Source organism: Alosa alosa, chromosome 17, assembly GCF_017589495.1.
Source record: "Alosa alosa isolate M-15738 ecotype Scorff River chromosome 17, AALO_Geno_1.1, whole genome shotgun sequence".
In the NCBI taxonomy this organism is placed as follows: Eukaryota; Metazoa; Chordata; class Actinopteri; order Clupeiformes; family Clupeidae; genus Alosa; species Alosa alosa.
The window spans coordinates 5,459,310-5,484,171 of record NC_063205.1 but is presented as its reverse complement, the minus strand read 5'-3'; the positions used below and the strand labels follow the sequence as shown (position 1 = coordinate 5,484,171).

The 24,862-nt window shown below is 40.3% G+C and overlaps 1 protein-coding gene across 2 annotated transcripts; it reads left to right on the top strand.

Annotated features, from left to right (window-relative positions):
* Positions 1 to 521: 521 nt before the first annotated feature.
* Positions 522 to 24,805, top strand: entpd1 (ectonucleoside triphosphate diphosphohydrolase 1). 2 transcript variants are annotated; one of them, XM_048267484.1, is made up of 11 exons: positions 522 to 654; positions 10,797 to 10,992; positions 12,592 to 12,713; positions 12,955 to 13,072; positions 15,008 to 15,158; positions 15,549 to 15,708; positions 20,626 to 20,823; positions 21,136 to 21,393; positions 21,657 to 21,764; positions 21,849 to 21,989; positions 22,565 to 24,805. In XM_048267484.1, the coding sequence occupies exons 3-11, from the start codon at positions 12,594 to 12,596 to the stop codon at positions 22,772 to 22,774; spliced, it is 1,464 nt and encodes a 487-aa protein (XP_048123441.1). In that variant the 5' UTR covers positions 522 to 654; positions 10,797 to 10,992; positions 12,592 to 12,593; the 3' UTR covers positions 22,775 to 24,805. The 2 variants fall into 2 exon arrangements, with proteins under 2 accessions (XP_048123441.1, XP_048123439.1); XM_048267482.1 differs by lacking the exon at positions 10,797 to 10,992.
* The last annotated feature ends 57 nt before the right edge of the window (positions 24,806 to 24,862 follow it).

The following is a 24,862-nucleotide window of genomic DNA, read 5'->3' as shown; positions in this document are numbered from 1 at the left end:
TTTTAGAGCTTTTAGACAAACTGGTGACAGTGCAGGAAAGCTAACAGTTAACCGTGTTGAAAAATCAAACAAACACCTCTTTGTGCTTGTTCAGGGAGACGTCAATGCTGGTCAGAGACAAAGATGGTGGACAAGCGATACCAGACACTGTGCGTGCGTCTTGTTGAGGTGTATTCTGTCATTAGTAAATGCAACTGATTTTATGCAGTTTGCTTTTTCATTTTCTGTTTCTGTCTGTTGGTGACATTGTTTGTTCTCTGTTCCTCCATCAGCATTGCTACTCATACAGATGCTCTGAGGATAGGAGAACAGAGAAGACACAGGGAAGAGAAAGAGGGACAGAGAGAGAGAAAAGAGGGGAGGAGGGAGGGAGAGTGTGTGTGAGAGAGAGAGAGAGGGAGGGAGAGAGAGAGAGAGAGAGAGAGAAAGAGAGAGAGAGAGAGACATGGCAAGCCCGCCCCCTCAAGTCCCCCCTGGCTTTATAAAGAAACTCCAGAAGACCTGCCTGCCAAGGAGCAGCACACCAGCACTTACAAAGCAGAGGCAACAGCACTGAGAGCGTGAGTGAGAGAGAGAGAGAGAGAGAGAGAGAGGGGGAAGGAAGGAAGGAGAGAGAGAAGGAGAGAGAGGCTGTACTCATGGCTGAACAAAGAGGTAAGCAAATGGCTTTTCAATGGCTGCACACACAATTGTTTCCATTATCACACACACACACACACACACACACACACACACACACACACACACACACACAGTATACCTATACAAAGGAGACTCTTGCTTCACTGCAAAACGAGATTAGATGTTAGGAAGGAGGAAAGGAGGCAAAGTGCAAACACTGTCATACCCAGATCCCAGATAGATGCTTCTCTCTGGCGGTTAGGACTAAAGTAGACAATCATTTCAGATAAGAATCAAAATGGGATGCTTGGTTCATGACAGTTTATCATGTGGTGTTGTGTGTGTGCGAGGCTGTGTGTGCATGCATGTGTTGGTGTGTGTGTGTGCATGTGTGCGTGGATGTGTGGGCCTCGGCGTGTGTGAGTGTGTGTGTGTGTGCATGCATGTGTGCCTGAATTTGTATGATAATGTGTGTGTGTGTGTGAGAATATTTGCCATATTCAGTTACGTTTTCTATTTGTGTGTACTTGTTTGAATGGAGCTTTTCCATTGAGGCTATAAAATTCTGTCAGACTAGTTCTTTGTGAGAGTGCAAACATGAATTTGCTTGAATTAATGCTAGAGGGCTTTTTGCTTGGGAATAACACTGTCATCACGGACAATGCCAGTTGATTTGTTGCGTGTGAGCAGCTCTGTTCATGAGACAGTTTGTATTTCAGAACCTTCAGATATGGGTTAAACCTTTTGTATTCCATCACAGGCGAGCACCCTTACTTTATCTTGTACACTCTCGGAGACTTAACCTGACCCCAGATGGACCTGTCAAACAATCAGTGGCACTGCATTCTTGAGAGCTTACCATGGACCTTCACTTCGAAGTACAAAGCTGATGCATTCCAGCGTTTCACATTAATCAGAGTCTCGGTCTCACCTAGTGCTGGTCAGTGCTTGCGAGGGGATACGTTGTTGTGCAAGCGAGGTGATATGTTGTTAGTCACCACCGTAATGGAGCAGACGGATGCCTGTGGCAGTGGAGATTGCTAATGAGCTGATGCAGTTACAGTTGTGTTTGAGACCAGCACTCTGGTGCATGTATGAGGTAACCACATATGGGGGTGGGGAAGATGAAAGGGCGAGAGGCCAGACACTTTGCTTGGAGTGCAAAGACGTTGTTAGGGAGGAAACGGGTGGGGGTGGAAGGGTCGATTATGTAAGGGCTACCTCAACACAGATGTGCCATCTGGCATGCAGTGTTTGAAAAACCTTGTGAGAAAACCCTATCAAAAACTCAGATTCAGATTTGCATTTTGGACTGTGATGAAAGAATTCAGTTTGTGAGTTAGATCAGGTGTGCGTGTGTCTGTCTGTCAGTATATCTGTGTGTCTGTCAGTGTGTGTGTGTGTGTGTGTGTGTGTGTGTGTGTGTGTGTGTGTGTGTGTGCGTGTGTGTGTGTGTGCGTGTATGTTCATGGCATTAGCCAGATTGCTATTGGTATTGTTCTGATATCAGGAGACAAAAACCAGGCGCTCGGTTCATGCCACTCAGCATCCCCTCCTTGTGCCTATTTCGGTTCACCGGGAGAACCAACTTCCTGTCCCCTGCACAACAAGGTCAGTGTGTGCCATGCCTTATTATTCCAGTCATGTGTCATTTGAGGAAGTCCCTCCAGCCAGCCTGAAAGTGAGCCGTGGTGATTCCCTTTTCTTTGTCTCTGAAAGGAACGTTTCAGAGGAACTCATTGTCTGTGCCTGGCACACTGAAAATAGCCGAAATGCTATAAACACTCTTGACTTCCACCCAGCGAGATGCACAGCATAGCAACTTGTAAATATTTGTTATGAAGACTTGTTTCATTTAACCTCATAGATGACCTTAATGTTTACTCCCTGAGGTTCCTTTGGAGGAATAGTTCATCCATTTTATTTCCATCAAAAGTGTTTAAACAGCAGACTGAGTTGTCCAAAAGACCTTTCAGTCTAGATCCACTGTCATGCGTAAACAAGGATTTGTTTAATTCATTTTGATTGCCTCATTTAGCACAATTAGGTCATATGGAGCTCTTATTTAATGTTTGACTACAAGCCCTTTTCTTTTTGAAATGTTTCTGCAGAGGTCATCCCATGCACTATAGAGTCTCTGTGCAGCTTTGACTGGAAGACATTACATTTTCACATTGCAGCTCTTCAGATTCCTTATTTCTCCTGAGACTGTTGTTTCTGGGGTGGACAGTGGAGTAGGACTCCTCTGTCTGTCCTTCTCATTAGTGCCTTGTCCGGCTTGCGCATGGAATGTACTACAGAGCAGTTCGCTTGCTACATCCATTAGCCTGAACACAACCTCTCTGTGTAAGTGTAAACAGAGTCTACTGAGGAGCCTAGTGACATTCCATATGCTATTCATACACACAGCATTTAAGTGGCATTTGTGTTCATGCTAAACCATCCACGAGTCAGATACAAATGCTTCTGGGTCTGAATTATTCTGCGAGGGGAAACTACTACATGCTGCATTGTTAAATTATGGAGCATCCAACAGTAGAAATCTTTTGCATTTAGTGCATGCATGCACACAAAAATTGAATAGTCCTTTAGCTAAGGCTGCTGTATGCATGACTGGATCATACCCAGTGAGCCTGTACAAGCTTAGCCTGACATTCCAGACACTGCAAGAAACCAGTGTCAAACCATTTGTGTGATTCTTTGCTCATCATTACTGTAGCAGGTCATGTAAAAAAACCTGCCTGCAAATAGCTACAAATATCCTTCATGGTCTTTCATCAAATCATGACAAATCTGTACTCAACACATCTGTTATAGATAGAGGGGTGTTTCCAAGAATTTCCTGCTTGCAGAAAATATTTCCTGTTGCTTTGTCAGTATGACTTGCTGTGATGCTCTGCTTATCTCTCCAGAAGATGTAGCTGAGTTTGAAATGTCATCCCTCTTAGCTAGTTGTGCCTGTGCCCTAATAGAGCAGGAAGAAATCAATTCATGGTATTCTGGGCTGTCTTTACAGTCAGTCACTACAAATGCATATGCGAGGGTAAGCTTAGAATTTTACTGTTGGTGCCAGAGTGACAGAGACTGTTTTAAGGAATTAAAGACACTTCATAATGTTTATCTTACAGTGTTTGTCACCATGCCAAGATGGCAGAACATTGGGGCTCCCAAAAAATAAGGTTATCAATCTCCACTTGGTGGAAAGGTCTGCTCACTGTTACTCTAAAGACAGCTACAGAATGTCAGCCTCAAATGTACACTTCACTTCACTTCACTGATTGCTGTCATTGTATGTGTCTATTATCTTGGAGGTTAACAGCAGAGTGAGTGACTTTGGCAGTTTTGGAAAACAGATACTTCCCTTCAAACGGCATGCCTTAACATAACATAACATAACATAACATAACATATAACATTCCATAACATTCCACAACATAACATAACATACTCTCCTGAGCATTTAGCTAAATTGTGCTATTTTCTAAACAATTGTGCTATTTGCTAAAAAAGAGTGGACAATTTAGTAAAATGACCACATTATGTACTAGAATGAGTGTACAATTCAATAAAATGAGCGCATGATTTAGTAAAACGAGCACAAATTCATTGGAACATATAATTAAAAAAATCAATTTAACAGTTTAGTTGACAAGACTGTGTGAAAACAACAGTGCAAAATGCAGAAACAATGCAAAATGTGTGAGTGTGTGCATGTTTGTATTGAAAACTGCTAAACATTTAGAACTAGCACCATTAGGTCTATTATGTGGATGCAATCCGGAAGCACAAATTTAAGTCCCGATGTCCTCAAATGAGGACATCAAAGTTAAAAGCTTCCTGATGTGTTACAATAAAAAAATAAATGCGAAAAATGTATGCCATATCATACTAGAAGTGTTAATAAGCATAAATAAACAAGTTTCAACCCCATAAATTACAACGGCACTCTACCATGGCGACAGTTGTCATGTGCGCGCTGACAAAACAGGTTGATTTCGACGCCATCTTGTTTTTTTCCAATACAGTGTAATGTGCGTTTATTAACCACTAATTGATACAAATAACTGTCACGATATGAGGGCAACAGAAATTGATTCAGAATATTAAAGTAGAAAGTTCTGCAAAGCCTAAATGTTATGTCCTCATACGAGGACGCAGGGTCTCAGAAGGATACATAACACATTCACATATACTATCCCTGACTAGAACACTTATTGTCATTGTTGGGAAATCAGCAGAATGTTTCAGACCCTGCCTACTTTCTACGGTAAATTACATAGTTCATGATTTAATTTAAGGCAAATAATTGTTACTCTGTCTTAGTCCATGTCTTCCCGAAACAGACATAGCACTACATCATTTAGTTTGTGAATTGTGAACTAACTGATAGTCAGAGCCTTTAGCCTTTTCTGCTGTTGTGTCTTTTTCTCCCATTATATGCAAAAGCCAGATATCAAGACAGTTCTACAAGCTGTATGATACAATCTTAGAGTAATTTTATGGGACAAGGTTTGATGGAGAGTTGTGGCTTTCTTGGGTTAATCCCTGTCTGTGCTACTGCAAGCAGTGTCTCCTCTAATCTGTGCGACTGCGGGAGGAATGAAAGCATGTGAGTGGTGACCAGTGCTGAAAAGATCCTCATTAGTCATGTTACAACTTATTACTTCTTATAAGGTAACACATCATCTGTGAACCTGGAACAGAGAGGTTCAATAAGTTGTTGGAAGAAACGCTAAATATGCTGCGTATGGTTCTTATTTAAACGTCAAGTTAATTGAAGTACGGTGCAGTATTTCCTGGGGAATGTGTTTCCTTTCATGGCTTGGGCTCAAGGCCAGGCAGACATGATGTCATGGGGTTTCCCATCAGAAGTGGAGTTGGAGCGGCGTGTCCGGAGTAACCACACAACAGCTAGATCAGACATGCATGAGGACAGCAGGCTTCTCCCAGTGAGATGCCCTTGATCTCAGCCACCACAAACATGTGAGATCTTGGCCAACAGTATGTCATTACCGCAAGTCACAAGGGACCATGTCAAATAGGGGAAGTGACTGGCATGTTTTTCCAGTTGAAAGAGAACATGATCAAACCTGCTGTATAGTGTCAAGGATGGGAATTGGCTGGTGTGCAGAGGAATACAACAATGGCAACAATGGCACTGCTGCTGAATATAAAATATATAATCCCACACAGTTATGTTTTGTATGTTATCAAGCACTTTTTACCAGTCTCCCTGTGACACCTCTCTAGACATTTCAGCACCTGCATTGGTTTTTGCACATATTGTTCAAATTTCACATGTATTTGAAAGGTCCTACAGCTGGTCCTAGTACAAAGTACAAAACACAGCTATTGGCACAAATGTCTGCACAACTTAATCTTCCCCCAATGTATGTGACTTGCACAGCTCTAAAAATGTGTATCATTGCTCTAAATAAGTACCATCATGCGTCAAATTTAGAATACAGTTGAATGTAAACATAGAGGTTATGCTTAGAGGAAACAATTCACTTGTAGTTCAGTAAAATCATGTTTTAATGGAACTCTTGCTCTGTGCGAGTTTCAAACATAGATTGAAAAATGTCCTTTTATGCCTCACAGTTATGTAATAATCCTCAAGGTTTGGGTTAAGAATAAGAGCTCAACATACCTTCTTTTTGTCTTCTTATTTACAAAATGAGTCAGATAAGCCTCAGATGTACACAGAACATTACTTCACACAGTCTAACCACACAGTTAAAGGCATGTCCATACAAGACATTCCTCAGAACAAGTTAGGCCCTCTGCTCTGAGCAGCCAATAAGAAGCTGTCAGCAGTAGCTGTCCTCTAAATAACAAGGGAATTGAAAATGGAACATTTTTGGTAGACCTTCAAGGACTGACCACTGAGGAGACTCCATGGGGTTCAAAGTTCAAAGAGAGTACAGTCCAGCTGCTTACTCCTGGGGATGAATGTCCAAAAGCTCCGCCTGAACGGTACTGTTGGGAATGGAACCAAGCCAATAAACAGGATAGAAATGTTTAGACAGGCAATGACAGGCGTCTAAAGTCTTTCCATCCCATATTGATGATAGCCATATGAGGTGGCTCTTAGTCTTATTGTGGAATATCTTCTGCTCTTTCTTGTACAACCCCCAGGCAGCTTGTTGTTTCTTGCATGTATCCTCTAATTTCGTTCTTAAGACCGAAGAGTAATATGTTCATTCTGGACCACATGAACATCTCAAGAATGTTGTCATTGTAGACATAATTAAAGCTTGTTATTGTTACTTGTGAGCCTTCTTCGTAGACCATGGCAACACTTAGGACAGGTTATTATTTTCCAGAACATGTTAGGTAAACTGAGCAACGCTTATTACAAGTAAGCCAACATCCATTTTTGATGACTGCTGAGGCCAAACTTGGTGCAGATGACTTAAGCAGTTGTACCTACTGATGTGGTAGGTGTCCCTCTGTGGTCATTGGATAATAGCCACTGAACTTGCATGCGCTCACATTGGGGTTTTGTTGTGGAGATGTCCTCCAGGATTTCTTTCATTCATCCATAGAAATGCCTCATCTAACCCCTCTGTCTGCACATTAGAACCCAGAGTGAACTTATTTATCACTACAATATAAGCATCACTGTAGTACATCTGTGGTACATTAGCAAAAAAAACTGGTCTGGTGAATTATTCATTTGTGTTTGAAGGATAAACAGATGCACCTTTAACCACTGCCAGAAATTGTGACAGGTTTGCTAGGCCTTCACAAACATTCTCCTCATGAGTGACTACACAGACAACCTGCTTGGTAAACAGGACAGCTAAGTGAATAGGCTTAACACATGAGGTGGGTTGAGCAACTTTCTGTTGAGCAAACTTACAAAAATGCAAATCTGTCTCAGCAAGCATCCTGATGTCCTAATGTAACAGTTGGAATGGGAACCTAGGTTATTCAATTAAATGAATGTAGTAAGAGGCAAAGGTTGCAGAAATATAGTAGATCTTTTATCTTGTTATTCTTTCTCTTTGGTATTTTTGTAGTTGAATAAGTTATATGTATCGAAATTATTAAGGGCCACAACAGTATAGAGGCCAGTACAGCGGGATCAGTGGTAAGGCAAACAAAATAAATAAGCATCCACCAGGCAACCACCAGTGCTGCTCGCCATAAGAATCAGTTACAGGTAACAATTACAACAGACTACTATGGTCAGTCAATACTCACAGCAAATAATAGCCACACCCTTAAAGCCAGGGATGGATTACTGCACGGGCCTACCGGGCCCAGGCCCAGGGGCCCAAGGGGTCAGGGGGCCCTGAAGCCCAAGCCTTTGCATGGAATCATTGCCTCAATATCAACAAATCAGGATGTAGGCTATGAATCTGATTAAATTTAGTATTGGCCATCCCCAAAATGCACCAGAATACAGGAAATCACATCAAACTAATTAAACATTTTCTGGGGGAGGACCCCCAAACCCCCCCTCCCACATATACGACAATAAGTGGGGGGCCCTTAATACATCTGGGCCCAGGGCCCAAAAGTTCATAATCCGCCCATGCTTAAAGCCAACCTAGGAACACAAGGTGCCACAAAACTTATGTCACTGCAAGCCAACACACCACAATCCCCAAGACTCACACAGTAGACTAACTAGGGGGAGATTGCCACACTGGTGCACGCCAATACGGTTACACTGCCACTTACACGGACCACAGCGACTGGATGGCCGTTTGGAGGATGCAATTACACATACAACAACACAAAACCAACATTAAATGAAATAAGGTAACCAGGAATGTTAAACAATAAGACACCACACTAGATAAGGGTAGCTAACACGTTTGAAATTATTTAAACAACCCTGGGAAAACAGTGGCCTGAAGAAGTGGGCCTACGAGGTGAATCACGAGGCCTTTTCACACAGAGATCACGCTAAATTTGCGGGAAGAGGGGACGTCTTTTTGCCGTCTTTTTGTGTCTGAAAGCGAGGTGAAAATTTGCCGGCCTGCTGATCTGTTCACATGATGCGGAATGTTGGGGAGCCAGGAGGCAGGATCAGCTATAGTAAATAAAATGTTGACGTGCAACGGGGCGTTTAGAGTGATAGTCGTAGGCCTTATGTGCGTGGGCCTTTAGATACAGCAGGTGTGTGATTTCAAAAACCATGGAGGGAGAACCGACTGCACTTTGGTCACAATGTACTGTGCATACAAGTTCTTCATGAAATTATTAATTATTAATATTAATATTATGTTACAACAATAAAAATAGCTTCTGTAGCCTACTGTCTTAATTGAAACATGCTTCGCGCACAAATGATAGCCTAGGGCAAAGAGAATGGATATCTCAACATAAGGATACATTAGAAGATGATGATTAGTGTAAACTTTGTCACACGACGTGATAAGCAGTTCTTTAAAAACCCAACGTTCCATTCAGTCATAAATCATTTAAGCGTATAGGCCTCGTGCTCGTCATGAAAAGAAAACAGCAGCTTAATATTTTTCAGGTGTTTAACAGTAGGCCTAGGCGCACTGTTAGCAGTTATGCCGAAGGCAGTGAGATTATTAGACATTGCATCCTGTCATGCAACATTGCAGTTCGGGTTGATAAGATTCAGTTAATGCGAGTATGGATCGTCTCAAAGTTTGGGACAACCAAACAGCAGTGTAGGCAAAGCAAATCCTAATTGTTAGGTTACCATAGCTGTCTTTTCTCTAGGCCTGGGCCTATTGGAAATCGCGACATAAGCACATTGGTTTCTTTTTTCTTTTCTTTCTTGTTCGCGTGTTGGGTAGTGAAGCGATAATGCATTTAAAGCAGAGTATCATGTGAGCCAGAGCCGATATGGTCAGAACTGCTGCTCTGCAAAGGTATTTCTGTCCCACCCAAATTTGCTGAACTACTTGCGAAGTAGCCTATTCATCACAGACATCACATGTATCACACAAAGAACCTTTTCTCAGCCTTTAAACGATGTTAGTGGTTAGTTGTTGTGGTAAACGGTTCGCGAAAAAAGCAGTGTTTATATTAAACGCTCTGACTGAACCTTATCTTGGGTGGGAGCAGTACAATAACAACTCCCTTTTCCATGGTGGTGAACTCCCTACACTGCCTTGATTTTCTGCAGAACAATTGAAGGATGCTGAGAAGAAGGCTAACAACGCTCAGGCTTTTAAAGACCAATTTCAGGTTGTAATTTCATGTGATCAGTAACCAAAGATAAACTAGGCCACTCACCAGGGACTTTTGCACAGGCAATTTATTTCACACAAAGACACTCGTGTAAGCAGGAGAGAAATAAAGGTGTAGAGTGACTGTGGGATAGGATGATAACCAGAGCTAAACCAAAAATGAACATATTTCCATATTCAGATTATAGAAGTGAAATATATTTCCATGCAGTACAATATTTCCATCCACTGACTGGATTTTAAATGACCACACCAGAATTGCTCTTAGAGAAATCCTTTAGGTTATTTGCTTGATGTCCCTACGTGATAACCTCAGTGAAATGCTCATGCAGGCTGCTCTGTTGGTGATGCTGTTATTGGTGGGTGCTTTTGATGATTTTTTATTTTTTGTTGCTTTGGTTTTTTGGTTGTGCAAGAGGTACTAGGAGGTGCAAGAGGTACCAGGAGGGATGGATCCTGCATGCAACTGCCGCCAGCCAACTGTGGCCTGGTTGTTGATTAACCAGTGTGGGAAATCACCTAGCTACAACACAAGGAATTTAACGCCTCTCCTGTGTATTTCTGAATTCCATAGGCTATACAAAAATAGTATGCCTTCAAACTTTCAAGAAAAAATACAAATGCAGCCATACCACTTTCTAGGTTACTACTTATTAGGTTGAAACGAGTATGGCTCAGTCAGTGCAGCTAACCTAGGTTGGACATTTTAGTTTTATTATGTTATGTGTAATCACAATCAACCATTTTCCGAAGAGTGCCATCTGATCTGTAAAATTGAATAGGGCCTGCTAGATTACTGTTCCAACCGGAGCATTGGAGTCACTCCGGTTTTAAAGTTTTGTCTTTTCGGTCATTTAACTGTATAAAGGGGATTTCTTCATGAATAACGACTTGTTAACTCTTGACGTGTCAGGTATTTGGCCTATCCTAGTAAGAAAATAATGACTGTTTTGGTTGCAATCAAATCACTTTGCCTTGTTTTCCAAATGCAAGCCATACCGGCTGTGTTACCATAGGGCATAGGCGTTACCACATCGACTGTACGGCGAGGGGCAGGACTTGAGGAAATGTATTCTCCAGGAGGGTCAAATGCTTGTTCATCGCCGGCAACAGCAGTCTCAGCTGGTTACCAGTGGAAGGTGCCATAAAGGAATGCCGACGTGAGCGGACAGCTCGCGTAAAAAATCAAGTAGGCTATTCATAATGCATAATGCATTTAAAACATATTTAAAACCATGTTCAAACAATCATGTTTTGCTAAATCGGAGGGGCTTTACAGTGTCTACCAAATATTATAGGCATTCAAGTCATTTGAAAATGTCAAAATTGTCGCCTAGGCTACTGTAGATTAGATCAAATCAAATGTAGCCTATAGTTAGGCTATCTGTAGCCTATTTGCGTTGCAACTCATTTAAAGGCTATTTCCAACTTTTTGAGAGTGGTTGTTTAAAGTTAGCGGAATAATATAGTCTATTCTAAATATGTGGTTATGAAGTGTTGACTGTGTTGACTTGGGCAGCAAGCGATCGATACAGCGGTAGGCTACAGTCAGACTAACAAAGACGCTATATCCACTTGGTTACAAGAGCATTGTGCGCCAAACTAAACGTTACCTTTTTTCGGTTGTGGAAAAACCTCTTGCACAAGCGTCGGGTAAAGGTGCAAGCGTTGGAAAGTCTAGACCGCAGTAGGCTATTGTTGGACATAACAAATAGGCTACCATGAATTACTGTAATCTTCTATAGCTGTTCGGGTCTGTGGGACCCGTTTGTTCAATGTTTGCTGAAAGAAAAAAATATCCTATTTATTATTTCTTCTAACTCAAACTCATTGGCCTTGGCTCATTTACTATGAAGAACATAAAAAATAACTTATTTTCAACTGCACACGGTACATCCCCCCTACACATGTGTGTGTGCGTGTGTGTGTGTCTCTGTGTGTGTCTGTCTGTGTGTGTGTGTCTGTGCATCTGTATGTGTGCATGTCTGTGTCTGTGAGCGGGAATGTTGTCTTTCTGCACCTGCTATTCCCACACAAAGTTATGATCATAAAGTGATCTCACAGGGGTAAATATAGTATATATAAGTATAAGTATATATACTTTTTTAATCCCGTGAGGGAAATTTGGTCTCTGCATTTTGACCCAATCGGTGAATTAGTGAAACACACTGCACACAGTGGGGTGAAGCACACACTAATCCCGGCGCAGTGAGCTGCCTGTTTCAACGGCGGCGCTCGGGGAGCAGTGAGGGGTTAGGTGCCTTGCTCAAGGACACTTCAGCCGCGGCCCACTGGTCGGGGCTCGAACCGGCAAGTCCAGAGTGCTAACCAGTGGGCCACGGCTGCAAATGGCAAATATGAACAATAAATGGTGTCTATATCATTGGTAATTGAGCTAAAGTAAGCATCTGTTTTTGCATAAATTGTTATGGCTGTATTGATTTAAAAGCCTAATAATGAGGTGGGCCCACCAGACCCGGGAACATTGGCTGAGTAACAAAAGTATGAACACCTTACAAGGGTTAAGCAACGACTCTGAATGCTGTCTCACCCCATGGGAAAAATACATTTCTCTCCACTACACTTCCCTCCACTCACTAGATATCATCAAGCTGAGTTAATCACACTACCCAGCTGGCCCTAAGTAGGTAGCACTATGGAGACATGTAAATGAAATTGAGTTGAATTGATTTTTTCGCAAAATTATATCAATTGAATACAGCTGACACAGATGCTTGACCTTACATCTGTTGGCTAATTTTATCTTTAATTTTGTCTTTTTTATCAGAAATGAAAGCTCCATGGCACAGTGGAAAAATGCTCTGTGTGGCCATCTTCTTTATTGCTGCTGTTATTACACTCGTAGCCATCTCTGTTGTGCAGAATAAACCGATACAGCAGAAGTATAAGGTAGGCAATGGTTTATGAGATACAACCACCTGTGTCTTTGTAAATACTGACTTTTGGAACTGGCTCAGTGTTGAATAAAAGTCCTGTTGCGCCACAGTTAATGGTTACTGTATGCTCATGCTGAAAAGGAAGTGTCAAGGTTTACCTCTGAACTAAACTGTGAACTTCAAAGCTAATTGACATGATAAATAAACTCTCTCATTCTCTCTGTGTGTCTATCCCCTCTCTTTTATGTGATAAGTATGGAATAGTGCTCGACGCAGGTTCCTCACATACGGCGTTGTACATCTATGAGTGGCCAGCGGAGAAAGAGAACAACACTGGGATGGTCCGCCAGCGACACTATTGCCCTGTGAAAGGTATGGCATCAGTCAGGACATCCTCTCTCTTCCTTCTGCTAGACCACTGCAGTGTTTGTGTTCAGCAGGGTAGACAGGGGCGCTGCTAGAAAATATGGGCCCTATGAAAGAAAATAATTCTGGGCCCCTCAAAATGCTAGATGGTCCGCTGGCAATTGATAAATTAAACCTTAAAATATATAGGCTACAATCATTGATTATATAGCATATTACAATGCAGCCTGTAAAAACCTACACTGGTATTCAACCATTTGTTTCCTAACACAATTTGATCTCTTCACATAGACAACATCAATAGAGTAAATCCTGAGCAACTATTGCCTAGCAGCTTTGAATGAGGTAAAAGTGAAAGTGACACCTGTTAAACTCACCTCAGCATGACAGTTACTGAGGGTAGAAAAATCAAAACGGAAAACCCTTGACAGGAGGGGACATGAAACGATCTGTCAGAGCTACATGACTACATGCACAGACTATGTGACAGTATGCACAAAATGAAAGAAGTCATAGAAGCATAGCCTTCCTATTTGTGTGTGTGTGTGTGTGTGTGTGTGTGTGTGTGTGTGTGTGTGTGTGTGTGTGTGTGTGTGTGTGTGTGTGTGTGTGTGTGTGTGTGTGTGTGTGTGTGTGTGTGTGTGTGTGTGTGTGTGTGTATGTGTGTGTGTGTGTGTGTGTGTGTGTGTGTGAGACAGAGACTGTACATCTTGTCACTTGTTCTAACTCCTCTAACTTACAGCTACGTGACCTACATGCAGAGATTATGTGACCGCATGCACAAATTCAAATGAAAGTAGACATAGAACCTCAGCCTTCCTGTTTGTGTGAAATTAGGCCACTAAAATCTTTCCACATGGTTAGAAAAATCGGTTACACTTTACTTGAAGGTATCTACATAACAGTGAAATGACTGTCATAAACATGTCATAAACATTATACACAACTCATAAACGTTTATGACATAATGCTTCTGTCATTAAGTGTCATTCGATTTTTGTCATGACAAGTTATGGTTAGAGTTAGAGCAAAGATCCAAGGGGGGTGAATACTTTTTATAGACACTGTATATTCTAATAGGTAACTGGGTCAATTTATCAACCGTCTCTGGTTAGAGTTAGGGTTAGGGTTAAGGTTAAGGTTAAGGTTAAGGTTAAGGTTATAGTTATGGTTAGGGTTAGGGTTCATGTGTCATGACTGTGTATGATAGTGTTAGTGATAGTGTTACCGAAAAAACTGTACAGAGTATATAGTATATTTAATCCTCACCACATTTACATTTATTCATTTAGCAGACAGTTTTTTCCAAAGTGACAAAGGGCCATTCTCATCAGAGCAACTCAGTACAGTGGCCGACAGCTGCAAACAACCTGCAATTTATGTAAATTTATGAAAATCGACAAAACACTTGCAAATATACAAAACACAAACAACTTAAGAAAACATCTTCATCAATTTGATGACAACAAAAAGTCAAAAAGTGCATAGCCTACCTATTGTCCTGCAGGTGGACTAGACCATTTTGCGCTTTAGCAAGGGATGTGTGACTTTAAACTGTCTTCACTATATTTTATATAAAAAGTTAGTCAATCAACCAAGTCATTCAGCAAACGCACTTTATAAATTAACTTTACAATTAACTCTTCCCCCTTGGGGCACTAGTAATCAGTCCCACTTTCCCCCATCGTCAAACTTTCTATTCCCTAGGTACATTTCTTGCAATTGCAAAACTGAAATCTGGAGATGATTTTTGCAGCAGTTTTTATGTTATTTTTTTGTAGCTCTGGGAGGAACAATTTGTTGAAAGTATGAATTAAATTTGTGATTTGCCAGGTTTTCATCAGCTTAAGGTTTTGTACCAGTTGTTGATTAATCAGTAGACCAGCATGACAGGGAATTTGTCCCTGTGATCTTCTGACCTCAGTTGATCCTCTCCCATAGGCAAGGGAATCTCCAGCTATGCCCACAACTCCAGCGGAGCAGGCCTGTCCCTGATGCATTGCATAGAGGAGGCCAAGCGCAAAATTGATCCAGCCAAGCACAAAGAGACCCCAGTGTACCTGGGAGCCACTGCAGGGATGAGGCTGCTAATGTAAGCCATTTTTGCCGTAACAGATTCACAGGCCTTCAGGCTGGTGTAATCAACATTCATTTCAAATGTGTCAGTTAGGTGGCTGAGAAAACATATGTGTTATGGGACTGGAATCAGAATGGCACTGGACGGTTCAGTTGTAGTAACCAATCAGAAAGTTCCTGAGATGGTGCCTGAGAGTTGTTATTTTTTACAACATCTTGAAGGCAGAAAATAATACTCCCACTGTAATTCTTCATAAATCACATCACAATATATTTCCATTCAACAGTTCAAATACATTTAGCAGCAATTCTTCAATAGTAACAATCAATTAGTAATAAAATAAGAATCATATTGCAATCCTTCTGCATCTTCATTATGGGCCAATGGTCAAACCGCTCTTCCTAGGGAGCAGGACCCTAAGAGTGCAGAGAAGGTCTTGTCCTCGGTGAAGGATACCCTGTCAAAGACGCCCTTCGACTTCCAGGGGGCACGCATCATCACAGGCCAGCAGGAGGGGGCCTTTGGCTGGATTACTGTCAACTACCTGGGGGAAAACTTCGGGAAGGTTAGTTCCCACATACAATATAAAGCCACAGGCTTTTATTTCTACACAAATTAAATGCAGGTAGTTCCAGCGCAAGACTCTTCTAAACCAAAACCCAGTGGTGTATAATAGCACATGACTAATTATACTTGTTTATTTACCGATCATGGCAACTTGTTTCTTTGACTAAATAATCTCAGCAAATATTACTCTACTGCATTTGAACAGGTAATGTTACTTTACTTTTTGCCCCAATTTAATTTTATTTAGAATCTAATTTGAATTAGATTTAATTTAAGAGTTCATGTAATGTCACAGTAAACTTTTTAAGACATTTTCGAATGAAATAAATGTTTCCCAAAACCTAAACACAAATGTTGGGAAAGTTTGGAGAAGTGTCCATTGAATCAAGTGAAATCATTGGCAGATCAGATATTGAAGAGAAAAAAGTAAATTCATACCAACAGTTTCATTTTCCACTCAAGCAGTGAACTCACAACTAGGGACAAGTGACTGAGCAATGTTCAATGTTCCTGAGAACTTGTAATGGACAGAATGCTTTCTTTACTTTTTGGACAAAGGTTTAATTCACTTCTGACTTTATGGATGAAATGAAGTAATTTTACAGAAATTCCATCCACATTCCATTCTGCATTGTGTTGTGTAGGCCTAATGTTAGATAGGCTTGATTTTCCCAACCTGTAGAACAAGGACTTTAACACCTTTACGTTGTGTCAGAAGTAGTGGCAAAAATGATCATATAGCACATTCTGCTTTTTGTCCGCAAAATGAAAGCACCACAGTAATTTCAGTGCACAACACGATTAATCTGTTTTGCTTTCTGTGCATGAAAGACTGCACTCTCTTCAACATTTTTTTAAGCAAAATGACAGTTACATGGTTTTTGTAATAAATCCATGCATTTCATAGCACAGAGTTCATTTTTTATACCAAAAAGGTCACCGGATAAGTTTTTCCCTTAAACTTAAGTGTAACGATATCATTTAACCCTTAAAGGTGTAGGTTTTTGAACGTTCTAAGTTCCGCAACAATTGAAGGTTCTAAAATTCTATGTTGAATTCAATGAACCCAGATATTCTTTAGAACGTTCATTTAGTACTCCTTTAAGGGTTAATTCACCATCACCATACTTTTCCATACCATTTTCTCCTCTATTTTTCAAATTGGATGTGATTAAATGTAGAAGTGACACCAACAAAACAAAGTTCTACATAGTATAAAGCAGGTATACATATAATACAATAAAATATGTTTGATAAGCTACTTAAGTAATGTTCAAATCAGATATTTTAGGACTTTTACTTTACCTACAGTGCCTATAAGAATATTCACCCCCTCACAGTCAAAGCAGATTTCTACCAGGTAATGTTAATCAATTAAAAATATATAATGCAAAATAAGTGATTGCATAAATCGCCCCCTTAAAGTGACTGACCTAAATCAGCAGAGGTCCAGCCAATTGGTGCTAGTAGTCTCACAGTTGCTGAAATGGAGATTGCCTGAGTGCAGTGAATGTGTATAATATAGTAATATAAAAACACCTGTGTCTGGAAAGTCCAGTCACTGGTCAATCAGTATTCCTGGCTACAATTCCACCATGAAGACAAAATAACACTCCAAGAAACTCAGAGAAAAGGTTATTGACAAGCATCCCCTGGATTTCAGTGAAATCTATCATTAAGGAATGTAAGGACTATGGCAAATGTGCAAATATGCCTAGAACAGGTCATCATCACAAACTGAGTGACCATTCAAGAAGAATACTGGTGAAGAATACACCATTTAGTAGATGCACAACAAAGCATAGAGTTTGTGTGGATAGGTCTCAAATGGACCCTTTCAAGAGAGTTCCATTATCAGCATCATAGTTGGCCCCACAAGACTTCCTTTTTAACATTCCATATGTTATCTTAATGTAGAGGAAGTAGATTGGGGCCCAAATAGAACGTTCAAGCATTGTTTTTGTTTTTATTGATGAAAGGGTCTATAAGGCCTGGACCACGGTCAAAAAACTATCTCCCTCTACTCCCGCCAGCTCATTCAAACCCATCAGCTGTTTCACCTGTGTAGGTGCGCATCTAAGTAGGCGGAGCAGAGGCACCCAATCCGTGCCCACAATCAAGCACCCTGTGACACAAATGCGCTACATATCACAGTTGAGTCTAGTACATATTACAAACTATAAAATAATCATACCTAAATTATACTTATACTAACATATTAATTACAAATATCTTGAATATCATAAATAAATCATGAATTGCAGAAATGGCTCCAACAATCTGGATACTGCAACCTTACTCCATTTTTCTTTGCAAAACTGCTGGGGTGGGATTTATGCATTCACTTGTTTTGCATTATTTTTAATAGTTGCTATGCACTGGCGAGCATGACGTAGATCCGGTTAAATCTCAGGATGTCTGTAAACATCCGGTTATCGTAGAGTGATGTGATGTGCTACCGTATGCTACCATCGAATGCTTGTCGTCAAAAGATCCAAAACGGTTCGTTTTCGTCGTTGTTTATGTTAATGTTTTTACTTGAACTTTGTCTTGACTAATAACGCGATGACATGTAAACGTACGAAATTGTCCTTTCAAAGGCGGGAAGATAGCTCTTCTAGCCACCACTGCTGTGTGCCGCAGTGCACAGTGTCTGCAAGATGTAATTCTTCTGTTAGTTTTTTTACTTTCCCCAAAGACATTGAATTACATAAACGGTGGGTGATTAACATGCGATGAGACAATTTTCTCACAACAAACACACAAGTCTGCAGCCGCCACTTTCTAAGTCAAGACGTGAGAGAGCCTCCGACTCCAGCTGGGCGCAGACGTCTAAAGAAGGGAGCTGTTCCAGTTCTTTTCAGTGGAACAACTTCAGTCTGCCAGCCCCACGGCCAGGAGTTTGGGAAAGGACAGAGCGTCCCGTTACAGAAACCACCAGGGTTGGGTCAGATTACTTTGAAATGTAATCCATTACTGACTACAAATTACATGGTAATTTTTGTAATCAGTAACGTAATCAGTTGGATTACCAAAAACATGTAACGTAATCTGATTACTTTAGGATTACTTTTAGATGACTTCAATAAATATGCGCATTAGGTAAAAGACACCACCACAGAATTGGTGAAAGAATTCTCATTCTATTTTTCTCCACTCTTCTCCAAACATGCACAACTCAGCTTAACCTTTATAAGGGCTGGACAAAGCTTTCGCTTTTTTTTTACCCAGGGACATGGCCTGAGATTGGCATAAAAAAGGGAAGCATTAAACCCAAATGACACCATGTCCATTTCAATTGTGGGGGTGAGAAAATTATTATTTTGGGATGTTTTTCAACCAGGGGGACCTGGTGACTTTCTTAAAGTAAACAGTAACACTAAAACAAGAGGCTACATTAAGATTAGGAGGAAAAGATCAGTGTGCCGAGAGACCTGCCCCAATAGTATGTAAGTTAGTAAGTAAGTATATCTTTTGATCCTGTGAGGGACATTTGGTCTCTGCATTTACCCCAATCCGTGAATTAGTGAAGTCGAACCGGCAAGCCTAAAGGCCGAAGCCCTAACCAGTAGGCCATGGCTGCCCCAAAAGGCAGCATTTGAACATTAAACCACACAATGATCCAAAACATACAGCCAAACAAGGCAAGAAATGGTTAACAGAGAACAATATCAACATTTTAGAGCGGACCTCAATCTGTCAAAAAAGTGAGCACAAGGCCGAAGTGATGGCAAATAATTGTTCCAGATTGCTGCTAAAAAGGTGCAGTCTACAATCATTGTGGAGACATGAAGAGGCTTGGTGGGTATTATGAACCATTTTGAGAGCTGTGGTGGTAAATAAAGATGTTTCCAGTGATTGTTCAAAAAGGGTATGAATAATTTTGAACACGCAATTTTTCATAAAAATGTTAAAAAAGATAAAAACACTTTTTTTTATTCCATGTTTTTACCACATTGTCTTGTAACCTTTTGGCATGTGCAAGTGTAATTTTAAGTAAGAACAAACATATTGTTCAAGAGAAAATCAATATTTGCCAGGGGTATAAATATTTTTGTCAAATTAAAAGATAGCTAGGCTATCATAAAAAAGTTGCATTGTTTGTATGATAAAATGTAATCAGGTATTCCCCAAAAATGTAACTGTAATCTGATTATACATATTTTTTATTGTAATCTGGGCTGATTATAGTTACTTGATTTTTGTAATCTGATTACGTAATCCAGATTACATGTAATCCGTTACTACCCAACCCTGGAAACCACGCACGATCCATCTCCAGCAAACACCTTGTGAACTTCGTATCTGCCATCGTAAATGTCGACTGTCACTGTCTAATGTTGTTCTTCATGTGACCGGAAATGTCCAAGCATCCTTACGCCAATGCCGAAGTGATGCGTGCATAGAGCTTATTCATTAACATTACTTGGTAGAAATCTGCTTTCACTTTGACATTATAGAAGGGATTTTTGTAAATTATTGTAAAAAAGGCCAAATTAGATTGATTGAAATCCCATTTACAAAAAGCAGTAAAAGAGGAAATATCCAAGGGGGGCTGATGAATACTTTTTATAGACACTGTATATTCTAATAGGTACTGGGTCATTTTCGTTGTAAGATATCAATACTTTTACTTAATTATGGTTTTCAGGTGCTTCATACACCACTGCCTAAACTCTAAGGCTAATTTCTGACAGCATGGGTGTCTTGTTTGGTGTTAAGAGTTTAAAGTAAATAAGAGGAATAGAATTGATTCCATAATATATCTCATGCTTTGATCATGGATGGAATACTGCAGAGTGGGACTGAATAACAGTAACCAGAACATGACTTAAGAGGCAGACATTCATCTCTTGTTGGAGGGAACTAGCCATCTGATTCTTTTAAGAAAAGTGAATAGTACGTTTTTTTTCAGGCTGCAGGAACAATGGGAGCTTTAGACCTGGGAGGTGCTTCCACCCAGATCACCTTTGTCTCCAACCAACCAATAGAGTCACCTGACAATTCCATGGACTTCCGACTCTATGGTAGCGACTACCAGGTGTACACACACAGCTTCCTGTGTTATGGGAAGGACCAGGTCCTCAAATTGGCTCTGGAAAAACAGCTACAGGTAAGACTTTCACACCACAGAAGTGTACACACTGTCTAAAGGAGATTGATCATGCACTGACATAGCCTACTGAATTCATGGCTTAATTACTGTCCCGTTTGTGAAATTCAGAATCACTTAATTTTATGGTTTTTGACAGACTTCAGGTCTACATGGAAATCACTGGAATATGTATATACCATTTTAACTCAAGAGGAAACATTCCCCCAAAAGTTTATAATTTTAAGAGCCATTTCACTTATATTCTTGCATGTATAATATTAGACTTTCCAGGCTTGTTGTTTTTAAGGCTCCCTCTATTTTTTCACCAAGTCAGGTGAGACCCTCCTACAGGACCCCTGCTTCCACCAAGGCTACAGTCAAGACAAGCAGTTTAAGGACGTGTTTGATACCCCCTGTGTCAAGACTATCAACAAAGATGATTCAAAAGAAAATTTCACACACAATGGCACTGGCGACTTTGCACAGTGTCAAAGTTCCATCCAGAAAGTCTTCAACTTCAGCCAATGTACAAGCTCACGATGTTCCTTTAATGGAGTGTACCAGCCTCCTGTAGTAGGGACCTTTGGGGTGAGAAATATCTGCTGGCTACTTTCATCTTTCTAAAAGCTCATGGTTGATTTAGTTGTATGCAGTGCATGGTCACAAGAAAAAAATATTAAAAGCTAGAAGGTATTATAAATTATATCCAATCAAATACATTTACTCTATTAGATTATGCTCCATTTACAATAATCATCAATGTGTTTAGTTGGTTCCTGATCATTTTGGTATTACAAAATAGTACTGTTATTCATTTCATATCCTCCTCTTTGTTTCTGTGCTGCTCATAGGCCTTCTCTGCGTACTACTTTGTGATGAACTTCCTAAACCTAACTGGCCAGTCCCTGGAAGATACCAAGAGGAACTTAGCAGATTACTGCAAGACCCCATGGAACGAAGTATGTTGACTTCATGTCAAGCTATAGGCAATATCCATCCAGAAATCGCAGCACAATGAAATAATACCTCTCCTGATTTTTCAGATTAAGCAGAGATACGGTGAACGAGTAAAGGAGAAGTACCTTTCAGAGTACTGCTTCTCTGGGACTTACATTTTGACCTTGCTAGAAAATGGCTACAACTTCACAGAGGACACCTGGAGAGATATCACCTTCATTGATAAGGTCCCCAGCTTTCTCACACTCATCTTTGTCTCCCATAAGAGTTAAAGTTCTATCTGTGCTCTGTGAAAAATGGGCACCTGGGCACCGCACCCTAACAATACATGATGATCTGCATCATAAAGAGTAGTACAGTTAATAAGTGCCTTACAATCATTTTAGAACATGCTTAACACATTTATTCAAAATGTTCATTTTCATTTACAAGTTGTTCAAAAGTATTAATCAGCCAATGACTGTGAATGGTTGTAAATGAATCATATGGGTTTGTTGCATAGATCCATTCAGCTGGCAGTGTTCTTTGCAGTGTATGTGTATATCTCTGGGGCATTCTGTGTAACTCCCGTGTTTCCCATACATTGACTTATTTGTGGCGGCCCACCACAATATCAACTTTGACCACCACACAATGAGTTTCCAGGTTGTACTAAATTGTGCTTAAATCTGGTTAGCATCATAAACACACTGTGCTGATTGTTAAAAACTGTTGTATTCAAGGTAATTCTGCAAAGCAACCACCACAAATGGAATTCAATTCTGTGGGAAACACTGAACTCTCTTGTGTTGTCTCCTCACAGATCGAAGGCAGTAGTGCAGGCTGGACTCTGGGTTACATGCTCAACTTGACCAACATGATTCCCGCTGAGGCCCCAGACACTCCACTCATGACTCACGGGGGCTTCGTCATCCTCATACTCTTCCTCAGCATCTTCCTCCTCGTCCTCTTGTTCCTCGGCCACAGATTTCTTGGTCGGCCTTCTTGTTCATCTCCGAAGGATATTGTCTAGGCCTGTGTCAAGGCTGAGGTTACAGGACAGACTGCCCGGTGGAAGGGATTTTAATGTGACCACCAAGGGACTAGCAGGAATCTGATGAAGGCAGCATCCTGTTGGATAAGGACCACCTCTTATGGAGCTCAACTTAGCTAGTAGCAGACAGTAACTAGGGCCACAGGAGTTCAGAAGCACAGGAGACAGGTTAAGAGTGAAGGTGTTGATGTTAGTCTTTCACTGTCTTCAGAAACTTTTCCTGCCCAAACCAAACAAACTCAGGAGATTGTTGGATGTTTAAGAGAAATTGTTTTATTTTGGTAATAGCAGTCCGGCTATAAATACTGTATAAATATTTTTTAAAGGGTTTTCTTATAGCACTGTGTGCGTTTATGTGTCCAACATGTAAATGATGAGCATGATGCATCATCATTTTGAGCTGTGTAAATAATTGACTATTTTATTATTTTTAACAGACCCCAAGAAAACCAGTGGCATTCAAAAAAGTTAATGATGACATGATCTACTCAAATATTCTACAGGCATTTCAAACTAGGTTTTATCTCTTATCACAAGATGAACTTTAAATGCCTTGAAGTGGACACTCCAATAAAATCCCTTCATGGGATTTAAACATCTACTGTATTTTTATGCAACTATTGGAATATTATTCCATGTAGAAACTACAGCTCAGTTATCAAGCTTAACAAAAACAAAATTGAACCATTACCTGTACTCACAACAGCATTCTATTGCTGTTACCGTAATATTGTAGTATTGTAATTATTATTCCACATTTTTCCTAACTGGTATGATATAAGTATAAGTATAAGTATATATACTTTTTTGATCCCGTGAGGGAAATTTGGTCTCTGCATTTAACCCAATCGGTGAATTAGCATATGCAACATATGCAAATAGTAATCCTTTCTACAAAGAATTGTACTTATTTCTCATTGTTCAGATCAGGCTTAACTAGGTTATGAGTATCATCACCTTGCCTGTCAAGTGCTATGGTTTAGGTCAAGTGTGCAAAATGTCCATAGTAGCTAGCCATATTATCTGTCCAAAATGTATTTAGATCAAGAACAAATGGGTCTGAAAAATGAAAATATTGAGTTTTGAGTCTTCACTCTCAATGCCATGCATGGTATGGTTATGTTGGTGTAGAGGAGGCTTACAATTTCATCCCCACGGAGCAGTGACAGTAACATGTTTTTTATGCCCTTAAAGGTGTAGGTTTTTGAACATTCTAAGTTCTGCAACAATTGAAGGTTCTAAAATTCTATGTTGAATTCAATGAACCCAGATATTCTTTAGAATGTTAATTTCCCAACATTCCCGTCACGTACTCCTTTAAGGGTTAAAATGAACATGTTATTGCCTCCCCTTTCCGCAAGGACTGCAATGGCTAACACTGGGATTTATGATGTTTTCTTTGAAATTACCATTCATGGACTTGTGTTGTTATGCATAGCAAAGTGAATGTGTTACTGGGAGGAGAGCTCTTTATCCCCCCTGACACCACAGGGGGGCACTTCCTATAAACTCTCTCTTTACCTCACAAGGACACAGGATGAAGATGCCTGCAGAGGTGCCTTTTTAAGTCATTCTCTTCTCTGTGTGTTGCCCTTAAAAGTGAGAGCATCATTCCTGTTTTTCTTAGCTGAATGTGAATGAATCTGAATGAATGAAACCTTTACTGTTATATACCAGTTTCTCATGTGTACCAAGTGTGAAGCAGTGAGCAGAAAGGCCATGCTTACATGGAAAGGTTTCCCTTTTGAAGCTTAAAAGCGTCTAATATCAGTAATGTGAGTAATTGTCATTCCTGCCCTTGCCTGCATACATGGATGTTCTTGCACAAAACTGACCTGTCATCAGTTTGTGATATCCAATGTATGATTATCTTGCCATGTACAGAGTTGTATACTGTGGTTCCCCACCAAGGGCCATTCACTTTTTAAAATTGTCAGTCTCTTTTGTATATTGAATATAAAAGCTGTGGATTTATATATTAATAAAAAAAAAACTTTTCTGTGGTATAGACATGAGTTGTCTTGGTTGTTTTCATCAGGCAAAGATCATCTCGGCACACCAACATCT